The sequence below is a fragment of the Neophocaena asiaeorientalis genome, unplaced genomic scaffold, assembly GCF_003031525.2.
Source record: "Neophocaena asiaeorientalis asiaeorientalis breed wild unplaced genomic scaffold, Neophocaena_asiaeorientalis_V1.1 scaffold308, whole genome shotgun sequence".
Taxonomy (NCBI): domain Eukaryota; kingdom Metazoa; phylum Chordata; class Mammalia; order Artiodactyla; family Phocoenidae; genus Neophocaena; species Neophocaena asiaeorientalis.
In genome coordinates this window covers 399,819-424,027 of record NW_020172768.1, presented here as the reverse complement: position 1 = coordinate 424,027, position 24,209 = coordinate 399,819, and the positions used below count along the sequence as shown (strand labels likewise).

The 24,209-nt window shown below is 40.5% G+C and overlaps 1 protein-coding gene across 1 annotated transcript in view; it reads right to left on the bottom strand.

Moving 5' to 3' along the window:
- Nucleotides 1-334: 334 nt before the first annotated feature.
- JHY (junctional cadherin complex regulator) overlaps nt 335-24,209 on the bottom strand; it is a 64,313-nt gene continuing 40,438 nt past the window's right edge. Inside the window, exons 4-8 of the mRNA XM_024740842.1 lie at nt 16,602-17,263; nt 11,582-11,876; nt 3,715-3,795; nt 2,473-2,601; nt 335-532 (exon numbers count right to left, since the gene is read on the bottom strand). Coding sequence (XP_024596610.1) covers nt 335-532; nt 2,473-2,601; nt 3,715-3,795; nt 11,582-11,876; nt 16,602-17,263 — 1,365 coding nt within the window. The remainder of the gene's footprint in view (nt 533-2,472; nt 2,602-3,714; nt 3,796-11,581; nt 11,877-16,601; nt 17,264-24,209) is intronic.

Below are 24,209 nucleotides of genomic sequence, written 5' to 3'. Positions count from 1 at the left end.
GAAAGGGTAGCGATCACTTAAGAAATTCAAAGAGCCAATATAAAGCCAAGAAGAAATGAAAGGATCCAGTATAAAACCAAAAGGCTTTATTCCCTAGTTCTTATTCAGCCCCAATATTAACTGATTTGAAAATAAATAATTAAAATAGTTTTTCTTCCTGGAAAGTAAAATATGGCGCCGTAATGTAATAGGGCCCCATATTTTAAACCCTGTACGAAGCAAACGTGGACTGCAGTTAGGTGACGATGCTAGGTCATCACTCTCAAAGCAGAGCAGTGGGTTGGAGTTTCTCTTCTCCAAGTCCATCCCCTGGGCATCTCTGGTCATATCTTGTCTATACAATATGAAGGGCTTTAAAAGCAGCCACAGCCTGTTTTTCCCTTTCATGTCTGTTCTGCAGTACTTCCAGCAGTGAGATTTCAGGTAAAATGTCTCCGTTTCCAGCATGGGTTGGATTTTTCTTTTCCTTTGAGGCTTGATCACTCAGATTTGAAGGTTTGGGTTTGGGGATGGTCTTAGCATATTCCAAAGCCTAAAAGCATAAAGATAAAATTTTATTTGAGATGGGAAATGAACCCTGGATTCCTTAAATTAAATCTAGTCTTAGGAAAGGTTTATTGATAATATAATTGGAGACTATTGCTACAATAATGTACTAAGGGATGGATGGAAATGGAGACCAAATGGAAAATACAAATAATGCAATATAACGCACAGTTTAAACAAAATCAATTAGCCACGTAACAAAATGCTGTGGAAAAAAAGAGAATTGAAGGATGATATGTACGGTTGTGACGCTGGATGTTTTCTTTATAAAACTGAGTTTTATTCAAGTGCTTGAAAATAGATTTCTTATGTGTTTGATCTGTTTAGCTGCTGGCAGTCTTATTAAAACCAAACCTTTATTGAGGAGATATTAACTGACCTTTCCATCCAAAGAGGACTTGTTACAGCTTGAGACCAAAGACATCACTGTAGTTGAGATAAAGCTGAGTCTCCATTGTTACACCAACTATTCTTGTTTCTGGGTTCTTACAACTCTGGCAAGTATTTATTAGAGGTTGAAAATTATTGTTTCCTTTTCTTTAGCATATCTATAGATACCTGGATACTAAAAAAAGGCAGTCTTTTTTTCAGTGATGGCAGTTCTGACAGGCATTACAATAAAAATGAGATTACTGAATATGATTTCTAAATCTGCCTTTATATGTTTTACTTTTCTAAAATTAACCATTTTTTAAAACTGAAGTATAGTTAATTTACAATGTTGTGTTAGTTTCAGGTGTTAGTTTCAGGTTAGTTTCAGTATATATATGTGTATATATATATATATATATATACTTTTTCAGATTCTTTTCCATTATAGGTTATTACAAGATATTGGATATAGTTTCCTGTGCTATATAGTAGGTCCTTGTTGTTTATCTATTTCATATATAGTAGTGTTAGATGTTAATCCCAAACTCCTAATTTCTCTCTCCCCACCCCCAGTTTTACCGTTTAATAAGAGTTTCTTGAGAGCTAAAATGGGAATGGATAGTATATGTAGGTCCTAGAAGGGGAAAAATCTCCAAAACAGAAAAACTCCAGACTTCTCAGTGTGTGTAGTTGACTTCTACTGGAATTTCTAATTATAGACTTATTGCCTTGAATCTCTTCATGAACAAATAATGGACTGGAGAAAAAAAGAAAAAGTGGCATCATGGAAACTCAATCAAGTGGATTGAGGTCTTCAAGGTCTGAGGAAGAAAGGCAATAGATAGAAAATATGAGAGTCTGTGAAAGAGAACACGAAGTACAAATTCCTAAAAGCACCAAAGGGTCACTTGTCCCTCGTGCAAAGGGTCCCACGTCCTTACTGGGACTGAGGCAGAGACTTGTACTGCAAAGCTCGGTGTCTCCATAGAACGTATTTCATTCACATCACAACTTAAGAGTTGGATGACTTCTGAGAGGGAGAACATCCTGTATTTATCATTTTTATTGGGTAGAGGAACCTATATAGTACCATCCCTTAGGAGAAATATAGGGAATGAACTTGAGAGAAACAGTGAAGGACTTTCCTCTGACATACGCACCCAGACATGGCAAGAAGATGCTAATTTCTTAAAACTTATTTAATGGTAGAGAAGGAAATTGATGGTTAATCAGGATTATTAGTTTTTTTCTATGAAATCACCTAACCATTGAATTTTTGTGTGAGAAACTCGAAATACTATACTTGGAGGAAAACATGTGGAAGACTAAAGATAACAGTGAACTTCAGGGAAAAAAAGAGGCTAACCTTCCAGCATCATATGTGTGTATATCATTTTTACATCAATATCTGTGAATGATGGGGAGCCGCAGGAACAGGAGTAGCTAAAACATCCTCTGTGTTCAAATAACGTGGGGAATTCATTGTCGTGAGGTCACAGAGGTTTCCTTTTAATTCTAATTAAAAAGACAACTGCCTTGGTGAGAATTTCTTACCTTCTGCCGAGGGACAGCAGATTTATTTTCAGTCTTTGCTATTTGTGGCTTTGACGGGATGGTTAGTGCCTTCATGTTGTATTCCTTTACTTGTTTTGCATATTCCTTTTGCTGTATTAATTTCTGCATCTGTTCAGAGAAACAAAGTGAGGGTGACTCACAGGTCCTGCTAGATCGCTCTGTTCTCTATCTAAATTGACACTAATTTTAGTGAGCTGGGCACGGGGGAAATGGGATCACCGCGTGTAAGGTGACAGCAGTGAAATGGTTAAGTTAATGTCTCTCCTAGAAATAGTTTCTCTTGAGGGGCGGAATGTCACCGCAATAGCACACCCAGTGTTCACGTAACAGTGGCTAAATCACATTCAGCCTCTTCTTTGTTGCGTTTACCCAATTTATTTTCACTTTTGCTTCCAACTTTGAACTCTACTCTCTTTTTATGCCTTGAGTGCAGCTGCAGTTAAAACACATTAAATGAAGATCTCCTTTCACTAGAGGAAGGAGAATAACGTGGATGTACTTTTCATGGCTTGGGAAACTCTTACCCTGAGTGTCTTCACTGTAGCCACTCCTCAATATTATCAAGATAACTCTATTGGGAAAGACCAACGACCATATAACACACACATCTCTTTTCATGTGCATGTGTCCCACTTTTCTGTTTGGGCCTTCAAAACTAACTAAAAGGTGGATACATAAAACAACATTGGCTGAGTAATTTTATTTTATGGTAGAAGTAGTGCCCGGGGCTTATTACCAATGCTGCTTCAGAAGGGTCTCTATTCAGAGGGAGACATTTGAATTAGGACTTGGTTCTGGGGGTATCTTTTTTTTTTTTTCAGGTCCATACCTTTGTTTTTATTTATTTATTTATTTTTTACATCTTTATTGGAGTATAATTGCTCTACAGTGGTGTGTTAGTTTCTGCTTTATAACAAAGTGAATCAGTTATACTTATACATATGTTCCCATATCTCTTCCCTCTTGCGTCTCCCTCCCTCCCACCCTCCCTATCTCACCCCTCCAGGCGTTCACAAAGCACAGAGCTGATCTCCCTGTGCTATGCGGCTGCTTCCCACTAGCTATCTACCTTACGTTTGGTAGCGTATATATGTCCATGCCTCTCTCTCGCTTTGTCACAGCTTACCCTACCCCTCGGTTCTGGGGGTAACTTTATACAGTTTTCCTGGAAGACAAATGGCAAATCCAATCCTGGAATTGCTGTATGTACATCACACTCACTTTGTCTCTGATGGACTCAAGGTCAGGTCCGAGGCCTCCAAGCTTCATGTCTCTGTTCTGATAACCTTTCAGCTTGGAACTCTAAAAATACAATCAAAGAGACAGTTTCTTTTAAAGACTTGTATGTCCCCCACCCTCGAGTTGTCATGGCCACATAAGAAAGGGAAGAAGCAAAATGAAGAATGGCAGCCTGTGTGGACCGTGGGAGAGTGGGTGTGTTTCCCAACAATTCTTCCATTTTAATGGTCGTCACTGATAACAGTTTCCTTGGTAATTTGTAGCTGGTGAGCTAACATGTTTGGACTTTTCCACTTTTGCAATAAAAAACATTGAAATTCTGAAAATTATAAATAAAAAATTTCAAGTGAGCGAAGTGCTGCTTTGTTATTAACATTTTTAACGTAACGGATACATTACTAATTTAACGTAACGGATACGTTACTAATTTAACGTAACGGATACGTTACAAACTTGCTGCTGCTGCTATGAGTAGTATGTCTAGTTTTGTACCGTTCACTGAACCAACTGATTTCCCTGGAAGAGGCGATCTAAACGAATCAGGTAAGCACACTGCCTCGAAGAGAGAGCACCCTGTCTAATGTCATAATGTTCAAAAGAAAGGAAACATTTAAGGGTTAAGAGTCTAAGCAAGAGCCGCTGAGAAACTCATTTTATTCAGTGTGATTTTGGATATTTTGAAAGGTACAAAAAATTTCATACGATAATGCTTATTACTATTGCATATTTAAAGGGACAGAGTATGGGCTTCCCTGGTGGCGCAGTGGTTGAGGGTCCGCCTGCCGATGCAGGGAACGCGGGTTCGTTCCCCGGTCCGGGAGGATCCCGCATGCTGTGGAGCGGCTGGGCCCGTGAGCCATGGCCATGGCCGCTGAGCCTGCGCGTCCGGAGCCTGTGCTCCGCGACGGGAGAGGCCACGACCGTGAGAGGCCCGTGTACCGCAAAAACAAACAAACAGACAAAATAAAATAAAATAAAGGGACAGAGTAACAGACCGAGGCTATTTAATTATTAAATTATGTCGGTCGAGCACAGTAACAGGCAGGAAAAATACTAACGCGCTCCTGACTGTAGGATAGGTTAAGATATTCCCCAAACTCCCACTTTTGACATGAAATCTGACTTGCTACTTGCAGCAGATACCCTTGTGGGGAAACAAAGGCCTCTTTTCTTTGCATTTGTGAGTTCATTGAGTTGTCTTCCTTGGGAAGGGCAGGAAGGACAATACCAAAGAGATGGTTTGGGTGACGGCAATGATCTTAGGGTACCTCAAAATTGGTGCTTAGGATAAATAGCCATACCGCAGAGGCAGCAGTTCTGAACTAACCGTGTATGGTGCCACCTGTCTATATGCTAATGGCGAGGCATGGTATTTTTCTAAATTTGGAAAGTTCCTGTTAATTATTAAATCCTAAAATATACAATATATCTAACGTGCCCTTTCCTAAGAGAGAATTTGGCAGAGATAGTGCAGAGACTTTAAAAACAGAACATTTCATATAGAGAGTTACTGCATATAATTCTCAAATCTTAACAATGAACTTATGTAGACACTTATGTCAACTGTTACTGCTCACAGTGCCTATTGACCGACTACCTGGAGGTCAGACCACTTAGCTTCTCCATTGCCATTTCCCAGGCTCAGAGCCAAAAGCTCTTTCCTCCAGACCCCAGCACTGAACTCTGGCCCATGAGATATGAATGAAGGTTTGCTGGCATAGACAGAGGGTGCATCTTGGAAAACCTTTAATTGGATTGGCACAGCCCCTCCCCCTTTCCCTTTATCTTGCCTTGAATGTGGATGTGATTTCTGGAGATACAGCAGCAATCTTGTAGCCAGGAAAGAAAAAAAGAACAAGAGAATTGTACAAATACTGGTTCTGATGTTTTGAACTACAGAACCACTGGTGCTAGCAACTACCTACTTGTGGATTAACTGTATGTAAGAAGAATGAACCCTTTTTTTTGAAATTGCTGTGAAGAGTAGTTCTGTGACTTGTAGCTGAAGGCAGTATTTCTAAGGTCCTACAAAATTTTTATAGTACATAGCGCTTCACAGGGCCAAAATCATGTGTCATTTAGGCAACACTTCTACACTGCAAGGATTAAAAGTTCTGTAAACGGAATTTGCCTGATTAGTATGTTAAATATTTGTAGTCAAAACTCTTTCAGTGCATCTAATTCTAAAAGTTCAAAGAAGATCCTTTCTTAAGTCTTTGGACTAAAATAATTAAAATATAGTATACAGAAGAATATAATATATAGAAGAAGTATATAGAAGAAATATTGTTCATTGAAGGCATTTCAAAATCATAAATCTCCTTTAAGAGAATAGACTTATCACCCAGCAAAACCACTACAGCTGCTTCCTGCCCTTTAGATGTATCCGTTCATACTTTTATAAAATTGTCCCTATGCTACAAATTATTTTGTTATTTTTTTTGCTGAGAAGGTTACCATTACACTGTATTTCCCTGTCACTACATGTTTTCTGAAAATGTGATTTTTATGTATAACATTCTATTGTCTAGTTATAGTTGAATTATTTAGCGATTCTTCTAAATGTTGGACATTTAAGATGTCCTGGGGATGAGCGTTGTTTGTGGGCTACTCTGATTATTTCTTTGAGATAAATTAAGAGAAGTGAGATTATTGAGACAGAATCAGGAACATATTCAGGGCCATTCATGAACACTTCTGTTAACAAGGTAGAAGAATGCTCTTTTTGTCCAAACCTCGATGACACTGGGTATTATCACATTTTAAAACCTCTGCTAATTTTTAATAGGTGAATGAACTCAGATATCCTATACTTTGCGATTGCAAATTTGTTCTTCATCTGGCATATGCCATCTCCGCCATTGTTTTGAAATCACTAAGTTACCATTTGCCAAAGTAAACCAGTAATGAAAGAGGAGAGAACCCCACTCACATCCAAGTCATAAATCCAGTATGTCCAAAACTGATGAGACAGAAATGATCAGTGCCCAGAAATCGCATCTTTAGTCTGAAGCAGCTTAGCTTTAATCATTCCACCAACTGACAAAAGATGTAATGTAGAGCATGAATAATTGCTTATTGCATCCCCGTTGAAGTTCTTACTATCACCTCGAATAAACATCGTGGCTGTCACAGAAAAACAGAGCCGAGGGTCTAGCACCGCAGACTGACACGAAGGAAAGAGTGTGGCCCGAAGGGGTCATCTCCAAACGCCACTGACTCCTTGACAGGCTGAGCTGCTTCCAGTGAAGACATGTTTCTCAAGGGAGAGCGATGGCTCCTAACGGAGTTTGTTCTGGGTGACTGGCAATGAAAAATCCTGGATTTACTTGTTAGCTTCAAGTTCTCAGGGCTGTAATTTTGTTTGATCTCTTCCCATCAAAATTCTTTTTCACAGCTTTATTGAGATAAAATTCACACACCACCAAATTCACCCATTTGAAGTTGTACAGTTCAGTGGTTTTTAGTATAGTCATCAAGTTGTGCGAAAGTCACCACAATCCAATTTCAGAACATTTTCATTGACCTGAAAAGAAACCCCGTACCCATTAGCAGTCCCTTCCCTCCCCCCACCTCCAGCCCTAGGCAACCACTAAGCTACTTTCTGTCTCTTCAAAAGGCTTTCATAGTCAAATAATCCCTAGAATTTAGTTTGATTTACCTCTCTTTGGCTGTTACAAGACCAAAAGGTCACAATAGCACCATGCCACCCCCCATTTTTAAAAATTAAATCAACAATAATAGTCTCATTAGGTCTCCAAACACGGGGAAAATAAAAGCATGTTTTCAAAACATCCCCAGCGGGGTTTGCTGTTACTCTTTGCATGAGATGCACACAGGGTGACATCAGCCAACCCTGGCTCTAGCTGACGGCTGACCAGACCAGATCTACCCCTTGGAATTGGTGTCCACTGGTCGTGGCTTTGGCAGAGTCTGGCATAGGATCTCCTGGTGGAAGGTTTCTGCCGGCCATCAATCACAGGTCTTCTCAAGCCGGAAGAGTGACTTTTATTGTAAACGGGAGGCAAAAGGTGCCTGACTTGGAAATGACATTGACTGTCCCGGGAGGACTTGTTTCAACTCTGAGAGGTCGTGCCCTGCTGTGGGGGACACTGCGGGGCTTTCCTCCAGAACATTCCTCAGATGTGTAAGGGTGAGAAAGTTACTCAGAGACGGGACGGAAAACAATGCCTCAAATACTGCGGAACAGCAAGTGAAGGAAATTTGCTCTGCGGTTGCTAAACTTAATCCAAATAAACCTCGTCTTAGAAGCAGTCAAGCAGCAACACCCGGATTGTCTGTGACAACAAACACACGGGTTAATTACCGCAGCTCAGCTCCACACAGCTGCCAGAGAACTCCTTCAGCAGTTACTTTGTGGCCAGTTGCGGTAGATATTTTTATTACTGTTTGTCATCACTTGTGCTGTGTTACTCTCTCACTGCCTGATGTCTGCATTCCGTGGCGTGGACAATGCTGAATGTCGTAAACTGGTCACAACAGAACTGCCAGGAGAAGAGGAACGGTGCTTGGGCCTATTATCTTGACAAATCCTCAGATTTTTAATGTGATTCGAGTCGATTCCCTTGGCAACCATGAGATTTGCTTTGACTAGGAAATGGGCATGACCTGGGGAATGAGTCCCTCTGTCTGGGGCCCCGGCGACCTGCTGTCCTATACAAATAGCTCGGTTCTAAATCATTTTAGCTTCTGGAATGGCTTCCCGGACAAAGAGTGCTTCTGTGTCTTTGTCGGATGTAGGCTGAAAGTCTTGGATGGAGAAAATGGATACGTGTGGATTGCAACATCTCTGAGAGAAAGCAGGAAGGCAGGGATTTCCCAAGTTGGAAAGAGGGCTTGGGAAGTGGGAAGTGGAAGTTCTCTTTCTTCCTCTTCCCTTCCTTCCCCGATCTTAGATGTGTCATGATACACACCATCACTGGGTACTGTCCTCTGCCTTCCCTCGGTAAAACACAGATTCAAACCACCAAAAGGAGAAGGAAGGGAAAGGAAACTAACATTTAGTTGATGTCTATTCTTTGCTAGGCACTAAGCTAAGGTTTTTTTTTTTTAATTTATTTATTCATTTATTTATTTTTGGCTGCGTTGGGTCTTCATTGCTGCGCGCGGCGAGCAGGGGCTACTCTTCGTTGCAGTGTGCGGGATTCTCATTGCGGTGGCTTCTCTTGTTGTGGAGCACAGGCTCTAGGTGTGCAGCCTTCAGTAGTTGTGGCAGTGGGCTCAGTAGTTGTGGCGCACGGGCTTAGTTGCTCCGCAGCATGTGGGATCTTCCCGGACCAGGGCTCGAACCCGTGTCCCCTGCATTGGCAGGTGGATTCTTAACCACTGCGCCACCAGGCAAGCCCTAAGCTGAGGTTTTAATACATTATTTCACTTAACCATTAAACCAAATCTACAAAAAGAACAATTCTGATTGTGCGTATGAGGAAATAGGGGCTCAGGTGAATTAATAACTTGTCCGAGTCACAGAGAGATTAGGTGATGAGAATTTAGAAATGGCTGAGTGCGTGACTTCCACTAAACCCTGCTCATTAGGAATTGTTAAAAGCTTGCATTGTCAACAATAATCCACAGTTGGCAAGAACCCTAACCCAGAAGATCCTCTTCCAAGGTAGTGAGTTTGAGCTCTTTTTTAGGCCCTGGTAACTCGTAAATTCCAGAGTGACAGCATGCCCTCACCTTGAGAATGTGTTGGTTCCTGAGCTCTGAATACATTTCCCTATAGAAATAATACGCACAGTGTCTGGCTTCCTAGTCCAGTCTACAAACCCTATTCTATTTATGAAGTACTCGAAAACAGTACTAATCATACCTCAGATTAGGTACAATTAACTGTCAAGTAATAATGGTTTGGTGGAAAAATAAGTTACTTATGAAGCCAGGAACACATTTCTTCTTATTTACTGTGAAACTGGGGATCATCCCAGCTCTAAACAACCAGTAGTGGTTTCCACAGCCTGGGCAAGAACTAGGTACCCCGGCAGGACGGAGGATGTGAGGGAGGGTCACGTGAGGAGCTCAAGAAGCCCTCAGGTCAGCGTGTGGGAAGGGGCGGAGGGAAGGACCCCGGGGCTGTGAGTGAGCTGAAGGCCTAGGCTCGCAGGTGGCGGCAGTGGGCTGGGGCGTTTCATGTGCATCAGCCTCTGAGTTTCTATCTCAGGAGGACACACCAAGCTGGTCCTCCTTTTCTTCTCTGCAGTAGGACCCACTGTCATTCTAGTCCAGCTTTCCCTTCTTCTCTTCAAGGCCACCCTTTCCTTTTTTTCTGAGGCTCGCATGTGGGTGTCCACTGACTTCACGATCCCCTATTCCTGGAGTGCCCTGCACCTGCCCTGCACACCACAGCCAGAGCAGTCTCTCTAAAACATTCATCTAACTGTGGTTAAAATTCTTCCATGCCCCCCGCCAACCCCCCGCCCCTACACCAGCTGAGGGATTAGAGCCCTCCTTCTTCCAATGACGAGCAAGATCCCCGAAGACCCGGTGCCCGACCTACTTCTCCACTGTCACCTCTCAACACTCAGCACCTCCCAGTTTGAGTGACAGCAGACCTAAAATGCATCAGTTCCCGGCATGCTTTGTGTTCTCTCAAGCTTCAGAACATTCACTTACACTGGTCCCCCTGCCTAAAATACTTTCAGTCTTCTTTCTTTTGCTAACTCTCAGTCATCCTCTAAGATGCCTCACGATCACCTCCTGAAACTCTGCTTGACTTGCAGGGGGGGATGTGTCCCCCTCTGTGCTCCTCTGTGTTCACTGTGCATCTCTCTCTCTTTTATTTCAACATGATACTGCTGGGGAAAGGGCGTGGCTCGTTTGCTATACGTCCCAGCACCTGACACAGTTCCTGGTAGGAATTCAACACATATATGTTGAGTTGAAGTAAGGATGGCTCCCTAAATCTGCCTTATAGTGGACGCCCCACGGGTGTCCACTGGTTCCCCGGCTGCTGGGAGTGTTGTCTGCTACGGCTCACAGTCGAGTCCCTCCCTAAGAACTGACCTCAGCCAGATGGAGCGGCTGTGCCCAAAGTTACAACCCTCCCCCAGAGACAGTCAATAGCCAATGGCTGATCCATGTGGGGGAACATCTGGGTTCCTTGCCTCTGAAGGGCCATCCCAACTTCAGAACCCTCATAGGCTTGGCCGAGGCGTCCTTTGCACCAGCCTCAAAGCCACCCCTTCTCCCTCACCCGGCCCTGCCCTCTCCCTCCCCGACAGGGGTGGTTCCCCGGTAACTCTCTTGCTCACAAATCTCCACTTCAGAGTCTGTTCCTGGCGGGGCCAATCCACCACAGGACTATTGCTTCCAGCCAGTAAACTGGGCAACTACGTCCCTGTTGCCCAGTAAAGCAGAATGCATTTTCCAGCCTTTTCCTTACTATTTGACACTAGAAACAAGTGATCTTTCCTGAGGGGTTTTTATTGTTTGTAACAGTAGAGAAACACAAAGGACATAAAAAGCCTCCTTCAAGCGCCTTCATTTCTTCCTGGAAACCTTCCTCTTTGCCTCCCACCCCCATTTCCCTTATTTAACAAAGCAGACCTGATGGGAAAGACCTAAGTGCACAAAGGTGCTAGTCACGGTGAATCTTAGGTAAACACAGAACTCATTAAGCAAACATTTCAGAAGAAAGCCCAGTCATTGGCTGTCCTGGGTGTTTTACTGCAGGAGCTGAGGTGAGATGAAGGCTGAGAAGGGGTGGGGACTAGAGGAAGAAGGAGGGGCAGCAGCACCCCTATTCCAGGCCTGTGATAAGGAGAATGAAAATCAAGGTCCCTGTGTATTATCAAAATAAAAGGTTAAGTAAGTAAGATGCTTTTATTACCTTAATGCTGCTGCTTTTCCTATGCTTCTTCCCCTTTTCCAGTTGAAACAGATAGCCTTCAGAATTGCTACGGCTAATTTTCACTTGGTTTCTTTGGCTTCTCTCTGAACTGAGTTGGGATTCACTTTCCACCCTTGACGGTATGGGTGGAAGCGTGACGCCGGGTAAGGCCCCTTCGTGGGGATGCACCTCAGTCAGATGCATTAGCGCTTGCTGATGCTGCTCCATTGTCTGGGTGAGCCGTGAGTCTGGAGAGGCACTAGCAGGTTGGCTCTCAGAGGAAGAATGGAACTTCCTTAAAGGAAAGAAAAAAGCCCAAATCTGTTAATGAAACCTAGATACATAAGACTTTTAGCATAGAAGTCTTTATGAACCATTCATTTGATGTATTTACTCCCCTAATCAAATTAATGTTCTTTAGCTTAATCTTTTCATAAATACATTAATTTCTTAATATCCTCTATTTTTTCTTTATGATATTCTAGCTCTTACTTAGAACTTTCATTTAGTGCATTCAGAATAGAAAAGACATCATTCTGAAAAATCAAAGGCATTCCCACCACAAAATACCTGGACAGGTGGGATTAAATTAAACAAATGCCCTTTTAATTAGATAGTTGGATTTGTAAGAGAGACAGGGAATCTTCAGAGACCACAAACTAAACAGAAACTAAAACTAAAGCAGATTTAGATAAGATGAAGCTATGGCTTTCTTTGAGGGAGTTTGGACCTAAGTGCTTGAGTTTCACCATTCAACACTGGTATGGGATATGTGAGATCTTGGCTCTGTGTCGGGCAGAGAATCAGAACTGAGACGCCTGCGTGAAGGCTGTATGTAACCCTTGAAGCGCTACACCCTCAAAAAAAAGGCAAATTAGTGAAAAACTCATTCACCAGCCTTGGGAAACAACAAAGAAAGACTATCTGTCTTAATGTAGGCTCTGAGCTGGGAAAAAAATTCCCTGTGAATATCTACGGGACAATATTTGGGGTTCAAATTTACCTTCCCCACATAATCATGGAAATCCAACACCAAGAAATTAACATAAAGTGATCCTAGAGGAAGGATACCTCTGTAGTATCTGTCAGAAGCAAGTTCTCTGGAAGGATACATTCCCACCCAAGCCTGCCTAGGTGTCTACAGAGAAGATGGATAAACATAAGTTCACAATCCAAAATCCTAGAACCATGTGAGTAAATAACCTACCAAGTATGAGAATGAGCAGATACACACAGCAGTAGTAGATTTCTAAGAACTTAAGGTAATTGAATATTAGACAGCATTCATAAGGAAGCGTGTTTATAATGATTAAAGACATGAAAGAAGAAATCAAAACCCCGAGAAATATGTTCTGAAAAAATAACAGGAAGGTTTTAATCAGAACCATGTAGAACTCCTAGACATGAAAAACACCATTACTGAAATTTACAACTCAGTGGATACACCAAAGAGCATATTGGGGCTGAAGAGACTTAGAAACTTAGAGGAAATTTCTCAGAAAGAGGCATAGAGGGATAAGAGATGGAAATAAGAAACAGTTAAAAAGACACAGTCTAGAATAAGAGAATCAAATATACATCTACTTGGTGTTCCTGAAGGAAAATGAGAGCAAATTTGGGAGACATGATATTCAAAGGAAAAAGGGGTGATAATTTTCCAGAATTTATGAAAGAAATGAACACTCAGATTTAGGAATCCCAGAAAAATCACAAGCAGGATTACAAATTTCAAACCTAGATACATCACAGCAAAGCTTCAGAACACCAAAAACAGAGACCTCAAAACCAAGAAGAGAAAAAAAGACAAAGACAAAAAGAATGATAATTACATTGATAAAAGACTTTTCGAAGAAATAGAGAAGCCAGGAAATAGAAAAACAATGTTTTCAAAGAGGTTAATTCTTTATCAAGTTAAACATAATTTAAGATAGAGAGGAAAGTAAAGGAATTTCCGGTAAATTTACCAGTGAAATGTACTTGCTGAAAGAACTTCTAAAGGATCTACTTCAGGAAGAAAGAGTAAAATGGAAAAAAGCATGGGAGGCAAAGACAATAATAAACAACTGGTTAAATCTAAAACAGCACTGACTCTATACAACAATAATAAAACAATGATTAGTTTTAGAGCTATAAGATGCTGGATAAAAATAATATGTATGACACAAAGGGTGATTGGATTACAACAATCCAATGATTTGAATATGTCTGCAGGAGAATAGAAATTTTAACACTAGACTAGCTAATAATGTAAGTTTAAAAAAAAAAGAGAATAGAAAGAGAATATGCATTTCCAAATCAGTAGAGGGAAGAAGTAGCAGAAAGTTCTATCAGTTCAACAGACAGTATTAAAAAAATAAAGACAATATGTATTGGAAAAAGTAGGGTGGCTAGGACAAATTAGCATAGTAGAAATTAATACAAATATATGAGTATCACAAAAAAAGTAAGTAGTTTAAAGTTTAATATCTGCCCACAAATAACAACAAAAGAAATGCCAAACAAGAAAACACATGAGAACTAAATAGTTTTACTGGAAAATTCTGTGAAATCTTCAAGAAGCAGTTCCAGTTGTACATGAAGTCTCCCAGAGGATATAAAATGGGGGAATTATTTTAAGGCTGGTATAATCTTGATAACACATCCAGGCGGGGGCCAATGGCAGATTGGAGAATTTTAAGCCAGTCTCACTTCCTGCATGTGAATGTTAAATCCTAAACAGTGTTAACAAATCAAATCAAGCAATATATTAAAGTGGTGTGACAAGTTGGGTTAGTCCTAGGAATAAAAGGATGATGGAATGTTAGAAAATCTGTTAACACATTTAGCCACATAAAGGATTCAAGGAGAAAATTTTTCAATTGATGCAGAGAATTTGATAACATTAAATATCTATTTATGATAGAAGTTCTTTGCAAGAAAAAAATAGGAATAGGAGGTCATTTCCTATTTATCTCCCTAACTACTAAAAATTAAATATTTTTAGTGGCAAAAATGTTAGACTCACTCCCTCTAAAGTCAGGAAAAAAAGATGAGGATGCCTGCTATCTATCTATCACTATCTCTTCTAGGAAGCGAATTCTGAATCTTATTAATTGTACATTTCATACCTCCAAGTGGAGCACTTAAATGTCTTCTGATTAATTCATGTGTGTCAAACTGTCTCCCTACTTTGAAAATAAGCTCCTTGAAGGTTCCCATGCATCATACTACTTTTGTATCTTTTATAGCATTTTAGTCCTATATTCAGCCATATCAGGTATGTAATAAACACATTTGACTGAATGATATCAAGAAATACCCTGATTTTAAAAATAGCTTTTCTTTCTTCTAATTATAGAAGTAATGCATCTACACTGTAGGGAACTTGGACAACTCAGAAAATATAAAGAAGAAATTAAAAATAATCCCAATCTCTCTTGCCAGAAATAACCACTGTTGACATTTTGGTGCATTTTTCGTCTTCTCTGCACATTTTGACAGAGTAGACAGAGCTCATACTCCTTAGGTGTAATTTTTGCACCGTACTATTTTCTCTTTATAGAAGAATTTCCTCATAAACATGGTTTTTAATGGTTACATGACATTAAATATTATAATTAATCTAAACATTTCCGTATTCAATTGTTGTTGTCATTTCTGTAAATGATATGTATATATTTTTTTATTGAAGTGTAGCTGATGTACAGTGCTGTGACAATCTCTGCTGTACAGCAAAGTGACTCAGTTATCCGCATATAGACATTCTTTTTTTGTATTCTTTTCCATGTGGTTTATCACAGGATACTGAATACAGTTCCCTGTGCTATACAGTAGGACCTGTTGTTTATCCATCCTAAATGTAACAGTTTGCATCTACCAACCCCGAATTCCCGGTCCATCCCTCTCCCTCCCCGTCCTCCCCCTTGGTAACCACAAGTCTGTTCTCTATGTCCGTGATTCTGTTTCTGTTTTGTAGATAGGGTCATTTGTGCCATATTTTAGATTTCTCATATAAGTAATATCATATGGTTGTAAATGATATTTTTATACCCAAGTGTTTTTTTTCCTGTATTTTAGATTATTTTCTTAGGAGAGACCATTACAGAGTTGGAGAGAATTTGTTCCCTCTGAACATTACTTGCGACCCTCAAAATATACTGATCTTTCTTGACTGGGTCCCTCTGCCCTTCTCCCTCCAACCTCTGGTTTAACGACAGTGGAAAAAGTAGAGGAGACAGGGAAGTTTTAGTATTCCGTTTAATTTGGTACAACCGGGCTTCAGTATTTTTTTAAATTGCAGTAGAGTTGAGTTACAATGCTGTGACAATCTCTGCTGTACAGCAAAGTGACTCAGTTATCCGCATATAGACATTCTTTTTTTGTATTCTTTTCCATGTGGTTTATCACAGGATACTGAATACAGTTCCCTGTGCTATACAGTAGGACCTGTTGTTTATCCATCCTAAATGTAACAGTTTGCATCTACCAACCCCGAATTCCCGGTCCATCCCTCTCCCTCCCCGTCCTCCCCCTTGGTAACCACAAGTCTGTTCTCTATGTCCGTGATTCTGTTTCTGTTTTGTAGATAGGGTCATTTGTGCCATATTTTAGATTTCTCATATAAGTAATATCATATGGTTGTAAATGATATTTTTATACCCAAGTGTTTTTTTTCCTGTATTTTAGATTATTTTCTTAGGAGAGACCATTACAGAGTTGGAGAGAATTTGTTCCCTCTGAACATTACTTGCGACCCTCAAAATATACTGATCTTTCTTGACTGGGTCCCTCTGCCCTTCTCCCTCCAACCTCTGGTTTAACGACAGTGGAAAAAGTAGAGGAGACAGGGAAGAAGAAATACATCAAAGGTGGACTATTTTCTGCAGAAATCAGAGGCAAGAACGTCGTTAGGAGAATTTTTCCTCTTGCCTGACCATCGCCATGAACGGCCCCCGCCCCTCCACCCCGTCCTCCCCGTCCTGTCTTTCTCTAGCAGCCTCTCATTACTCTAGAAAACCACTTGAGAACAGGAAATTCTTACCATAATATTTCTAAGTTCTTATACTTTGTTTCTGTATAAGTCCGTTTGGGTTGCTTCTTATTTTCAGTTGATCCATTATCATTTATGTTAGAAACAGACTGAGAGCCTTTCTGGCTAAGGGATGCATGCTTCTTATTCAGTTCACGAAGATAGTTCAAGTCCATATTGGAAAGAGTGTCGATGTGTAGCTGCTGATTTGAAAATCTTTTCTCTTCTTGGTCTTTGCGTCCTCTTTCTGTATTAACATTCATCATTGAGTGACACCTGGTAGAATTTTTATATAATACCTTGTCAGAAGCCTGGTGTGGTGGAGCAAATTTATTGGAGGTTACTTTGGGTTCCTGGCTTCTCGGTATACCTGAGTATTGTAAATCATTGTTCGGGGCATTCATAATCACGACTGTTTCCTGTTTCACTGCAGTATGTATAGGCTTATTTGGGGTTTGCTGCTGTCTGGAAGCGTTATTCTGATTTCCTTGACTGACAACCAGCTCTTCAGTCACCAAAGACTTTGGGCCACGCCCGTGTTTATGCTGTTTTTGAATCTTGTGCTTGGCTGGTCTTCTGGAAGGTTGCTGGCCATTGGTTGTTTCTGAAGATTGACCTCTGGGTCCATTGCTTGATTTTGCATTTTCAAATTGAGACCAGTGTTCCTGGTAATCCTAAAAAGATATTTTTAGTTAATATAAAGTTAAAAGATTGACACTCTTCACCAATCTTAGTGTTTCTCAAACTGGGAGTTAAGACTTCTAGGAAGGTGACCACAGAATTGAAAAGCGCTAAAGAAGGAGAACAGAGGGTCCTTTCCTCATTTCGGGCAATGAGAGGGTGATTAGCTGAGTGGTTCCTCCTGGCAGTTTCAGATTATGAATTTTCTAGAAAGAAATAGCTTAGAATGGGCATTATATTAAGGGCAAGTCTTTGACTTAAAATGTTGTAAAATGAAGTATTACCAAATGGGGGGAAAAAGCAGCTTTACCTCTAAAGAGCTGCATACAAAGGAAGTGCGAATCAACATCAAAATATGCAAGTTTATCTTAACTAAGATGAATATTTTTTAAAATATTATCCAGAAAGAACATCAACAATTTGCTTTGCCCACCAAGTACAAGTTTAATATGAAATACAGCTCAGATTATCAGATCTTCTTACTCACATAGGTCAGAAGTTAGAAACGATCTCTTCACCAGATGAAACAAATTAGATTTTATTCAGAGGATTATAAAAGAGTCTGTGCGGTGATAGGACATCTGTGAAACCACAAGGGTTGTTTTGCTTCTGTTCCTTAATATAGCCTGTACTTAGGCAATCAAACATCTGGGGGAAATATTTCAATTTCAGAGCAGTCTTTATGCTTTCCAAAGTCTTGTAACAACAAAATGTACTCCTGGTATAATAGATGCACTATGTAACTATATTGTGCTAAGCCATTTAGACATATTTCCCGAGGAATAAAGCGCTCATTACTTTGTGAAAAACTAGCTGAGTTAAGAGGCCTTTGGAAAGAATGATTAAATGCTTACTGAAAACAGTCCGAGGACCATATGCCTCAGTGTGTTATATAACTGCAACATAATTCTTCCTTGCTGAACACACGTATAAAAAGCCTCTGTGGCCTGTATCTATGCAACGTTAATCGAAAAATGCAAGTTACCCAGATCATTTGAGAAAAAAAACTTGAATAAATCATGTTTTTGCTCAAATTGTTTTAAGGATAAGTTCAACTTCTATTTCACTTTTCTGATATAATTGCTAAGGCTCATCCCGCTCCTGTATAATATTTCCTGGTATTCTACTTCTCATGAAATCTCATTATAATGATAAGGTTGAGATTATTCAATTTAAAGCAGTAACACACAATATGACTTCTTATATCAGATTTTCAAGTAAGAATGACTTATAATTCAAAATGTAGAGTAAGTTCTCCTTAGAATTTGAACTTTTTGGAGGACTGGCCAGGTTCTTAGTAGCTCCTCTAAACTTTAAGTTTTTACCTGTGGTGCTCCAGAAAAGAAAATACTTCCTTTTCTGTCTGTATTTCAATGAAGAAGGGTCCTTCTTTTCATGCAATATATTGAGCTGCACGGGGGAAATGTGGGCAAGGAGGCTCTGCCAACAGACAGCCCAAGAGCATCCTTCCTTGTAGTGGACCCAGAAGAACATTGTTATTTACACTCTTGTAGGTGTGTTCATGAAACACAGCAGCTCTTTTCATGGCTGTCATCACTGTTCTTGAAGGTCAAAAAAGATCCCTCTTTGCTATGACCTAGAGATATTTATTAATGCTGATAATGTCATTCTTTTCAATATTTGTTCAGCCTTCTTTTAAATTGAAGGATAGTTGATTTACAATGTTGTGTTAATTTCTGTTGTACAGACAAGTGACTCAGTTTAACACATATATACATTCTTTTTGTATATCCTTTTCCGTTATGGTTTATCACAGGATATTGAATATAGCTCCCTGTGCTATACAGTAGGACCTTGTTATTTATCCATCCTATATATAATGGTTTGCATCTGCTAATCCCAAACTCCCAGTTCATCCCTCCCCCACTTCTCCTTCCCGTTGGCAACCACAAGTCTGTTCTCTATGTCTTTGAGTCTGTTTCTCTTTCGTGCATAAGTTCACTTGTGTCATATTTTAGATTCCACATATAAGTGATACCATGTGGTGTCTGTCTTTCTCTTTCTGACTTATTTCACTTAGTATGATAATCTCTAAGTCCAGCCATGCTTGTTCAGCCTTTTAATTGCTAGAAAAATAAGTGACCAGGAACTCTTTTTCTGCTGCCATATGACTGTACTTGTCCAGCTCTGCCTCTCTCATTTCCACCAAAAAACCCTATCAAGAATGTGTTTTCCTGGGGTACCAGACCCAAAGTCTTGGGTTACCACTTGGTCTTAATCCTCTTATATCTTTGCAGCTGACAATTCAGATGACAGTAGTGCTCTTCACAGGGTGCTTTGTCAACAAGGCCAAGGACTCATCATTTCATGAGAAACTTCATTTGCCTCGAGTGTTAAATCCACTCTTCACATAAATGTAAGTGGCCAGAGACGGCATTTCAGTCTCCAGAAAAAAAGACGTTTATGGGCTTGATGTGATATCTCTCACCTTCCGAGCAGCCTACTTGAGATCTGAGGTTTACTAAAGATTTATTACCTACAGTTGAGGCATCAGGTGTCACTCTTTAGGTGGCAAGACCCTAGTTCCCTGAAGTTAATATACAAAGCCATTCTCAGGCTATTTAATCTCCGTCAGCACCGAAATCCTCTATTTCATCCCCCTCTCACTGGGGTTCTTTTGTTACCGACACTCACAGTCAGTCCGGACCAAGCACTCAGAATAACTGCTTAATGGCAGTAGGTTTTCCCAGCACACACAAAGCAGAGTCCTTTGGCTGCAGCGTTAGCACCGGGGGCTCCTGATGCCTAATGCTGGGATGGTAATTTCTCAGTAAGATCTGTGCTCAGTTATTAATGCTCCTTCATACTGTGCCGTCCAAGGGAAGTCTGCCCCCAACCCTGAGACAGGCAGCATCTGGCTATTTCTCTTTCACGACGTTTCCCGTTTACATGACCTGAGCAGAGGGGAGAATGCACGCTTTGATGTCAGCCAAAATGTCAATCTGCTTTAAAACAAAAGCCGTTCTTGTTCTTAGTCACCCTGATCGACCCTGGAGTCCTGAGGGTTGTGCCTGGGCTCCAAGATTAGCTCTGAAGTTTCTTTTGTGTTTACTAACAACAAAACACACATTCTTTGAGTCTGGGTTATACATTCCACTCGATAATATTAATAAAATTTAGAGAACACAGTAGCTCTAATTTTCAGTGCTAGTATAGAAGGACTCTATGCTCAGGTGAATAAAAGCGGCATAGCTCTGTTTATAGTGCTGAAGGAAAACCAAATGAATAGCTCTTTGGAAAGGTGGGCAGATCACTTAGGATGTGGTCACAAGGATGTTGACATAAATAAGTCAAAGACGCTGCATATCTTTCGCGCTATCATTTCTTTTCCTTGTCTAGAGAGGCAAGAGTTATTTTATTTAGAGGCAAGAAAGGAAACATCCTGTTTCATCCTTTTGAAGGCTCATGTATTTGGGGAACTTCCTTCTTTCCCACTGACAGCATGCTCCTTTCCTGGGAAGGATCTTCTGCTGGTGGGAGTGTACCCTCTTGCACTGGCCAGCAAGGGTCTGACCCTTAGCTCAGTACTGTGTCTGGTTCTGAGCACACAGGGGAAATGGGATTTGGAAAATCTGTGAAGATTCACAGGAGAGCACAAAGCGATTCAGGGCAAGACCTATGTGGACAGGTAAAGTGACGACGGATTGCTTGGCTTGAAGTAAGGATCTTAGGCATGTGTACGGTACTTAAATAGAAAATGATGAGGATGACCATCAATTCTCAGTATTTTTTAAAAATAGATCTTTATTGGAGTAGAATTACTTCACAATACTGTGTTCGTTTCTGTTGTACAACAAAGCGAATCAGCCACATGCATGCACATGTCCCCATATCCCCTCCCTCTTGAGCCTCCCTCCCACCCTCCCTATCCCACCCCTCTAGGTCACCGCAAAGCACCGAGCCAATCTCCCTGTGCTATGCTGCTGCTTCCCACCAGCCAACTGTTTTACATTCGGTAGTGTATGTATGTCGATGCTACTCTCACTTCGCCCCAGCTTCACCCTCCCATCCCACATCATCAAGTCCATTTTCTATGTCTATCTCTTTATTCCTGCCCTGCAACTACGTTCATCAGTACCATTTTTTTTTTTCAGATTCCATATATATGCGTTAGCATACGGTATTTGTTTTTCTCTTTCTGACTGACTTCACTCTGTATGACAGACTCTAGGTCCCTCTACCTCACTTACAAATAACTCAATTTCGTTTCTTTTTATGGCTGAGTAACATTCCATTGTATATATGTGCCACGTCTCCTTTATCCATTCATCTGTCGATGGACACTTAGGTTGCTTCCATGTCCTGGCTATTGTAAATAGTGCTGCAATGAACACTGTGGTACATGACTCTTTTTGAATTATGGTTTTCTCAGGGTATATGCCCAGTAGTGGGATTGCTGGGTCATCTGGTAGTTCTATTTTTAGTTTTTTTAAGGAACCTCCATTCTGTTTTCCGTAGTGGTTGTATCAATTTACATTCCCACCAACAGTGCAGGAGGGTTCCTTTTTCACCACACCCTTTCCAGCATTTACTGTTTCTAGATTTTTTAATAATGGCCGTTCTGACTGGCATGCCATTCTGACCAGTGTGAGGTGACACGTCATTGTAGTTTTGATTTGCATTTCTCTAATAATTAGTGATGTTGAGCATCTTTTCATGTGCCTCTTGGCCATCTGTATGTCTTCCTTGGTGAAATGTCTGTTTAGGTCTTCCGCCCATTTTTTTTAAATCAATTTATTTATTTATTTATTTATTTTTGGCTGTGTTGGGTCTTCGTTTTTTTGTGAGGGCTTTCTCTAGTTGTGGCAAGTGGGGGCCACTCTTCATCGCAGTGCATGGGGCGCTCACTGTCGCGGCCTCTCGTTGCAGAGCACAGGCTACAGACGCACAGGCTCTGTAGTTGTGGCTCACGGGCCCAGTTGCTCCGTGGCATGTGGGATCTTCCCAGACCAGGGCTCGAACCCATGTCCCCTGCATTGGCAGGCAGATTCTTAACCACTGCGCCACCAGGGAAGCCCTTCTGCCCAATTTTTAACTGGATTGTTTGTTTTTTTAATATTGAGCTCCATGAGCTGTTTGTATTTTTTGGAGATTAATCCTTTGTCTGTTGTTTCATTTGCAAATATTTTCTCCCATTCTGAGGGTTGTCTTTTTGTCCCGTTTATGGTTTCCTTTGCTGTGCAAAAGTTTAATTAAGTCCTATTTGTTTATTTTTGTTTTTATTTCCGTTACTCGAGGAGGTGGGTCAAAAAAAGATCTTGCTGTGGTTTATGTAAGAGTGTTTTTCCTATGTTTTCCTCCATTTGTAGTTTATTTTTGTGTATGGTGTTAGGTAGTGTTCTAATTTCATTCTTTTACTTGTAGCTGTCCAGTTTTCCCAGCACTGCTTATTGAAGAGGCTTTCTTTTCTCCATTGTACGTTATTGCCTCCTTTGCCGTAAATTAGGTGACCATATGTGTGTGGGTTTATCTCTGGGCTTTCTATCCTGTTCCATTGATCTGTATTTCTGTTTTTGTGCCAGTACCATACTGTCTTGATTACTGTAGCTTTGTGGTATAGTTTGAAGTCAGGGAGCCTGACTCCTCCAGCTCCATTTTTCTTTCTCAAGATTGCTTTGGCTATTTGGGGTCTTTTGTGTTTCCATACGAATTGTAAAATTTTTTGTTCTAATTCTGTGAAGAATGCCATTGGTAGTTTGTTAGGGATTGCATTAAATCTATAGATTGCTTTGGGTAGTATAGTCATCTTCACGATATTGATTCTTGCAATCCAAGAACATGGTATATTTCTCCACCTGTTTATGTCGTCTTTGATTTCTTCCATTAGTGTTTTATAGTTTTCTGAGTACAAGTCTTTCACCTCCTTAGGCAGGTTTATTCCTAGGTATTTTATTCTTTTTGTTACAATGGTAAATGGGAGTGTTTCCTTAATTTCTCTTTCTGATTTTTTGTTGTTGGTATATGGGAACGCCAGAGACTTCTGTGCGTTAATTTTGTATCCTGCAACCTTACCAAATTCATTGATTAGTTCTAGTAGTTTTCTGGTGGCATCTTTAGGATTCTCTGTGTATAGTATCATGTCATCAGTAAACAGTGACAGTTTTACTTCTTCTTTTCCAATTTGTATTCCTTTTATTTATTTTTCTTCTCTGATTGCCGTGGCTAGGACTTCCAAAACTATGTTGAATAAGAGTGGTGAGAGTGGACTTTTTTTTTTTTTTTACCGGTACGCGGGCTTCTCACTGTTGTGGCCTCTCCCGTTGCGGAGCACAGGCTCCAGATGCGCAGGCCCAGTGGCCCTGGCTTACGGGCCCAGCCGCTCCGCGGCATGTGGGATCTTCCCGGACCGGGGCATGAACCCGTGTCCCCTGCATCGGCAGGCGGACTCTCAACCACTGTGCCACCAGGGAAGCCCTGGAAGATTTTTAATAACAGTTTCAATTTCATTTTGTGATAGGTCTGTTTATATTTTTTAATTCTTCCTAGTTCAGTCTTGGAAAATTGTACCCTTCCAAGAATTTTTCCATTTCTTCCAGGTTGTCCATTTTATTGGCATATAGTTGTTTGTAGTATGGGTTTTCTTTGTTCTTCTTTCTCTATTGTTTTAAGTGTAGGGTTAGATTGTTTATTTGAGAATTTTCTTGTTTCTTGAGGTGAGATTGTATTGCTATAAACTTCCCTCTTAGAACTGCTTTTGCTGCGTCCCATAGGTTTTGGGTCATCGTGTTTTCATTGTCATTTGTTTCTATGTATTTTTAAATTTCTTCTTTGATTTCTTCAGTGATCTCTTGGTTATTTAGTAGCACACTGTTTAGCTTCCATGTATTTGTGTTTTTTACAGTTTTTTTTTCCTGTAATTGATTTCCAATCTCATAGTGTTGTTGTGGTCAGAAAAGATGCTTGATACAATTTCAGTTT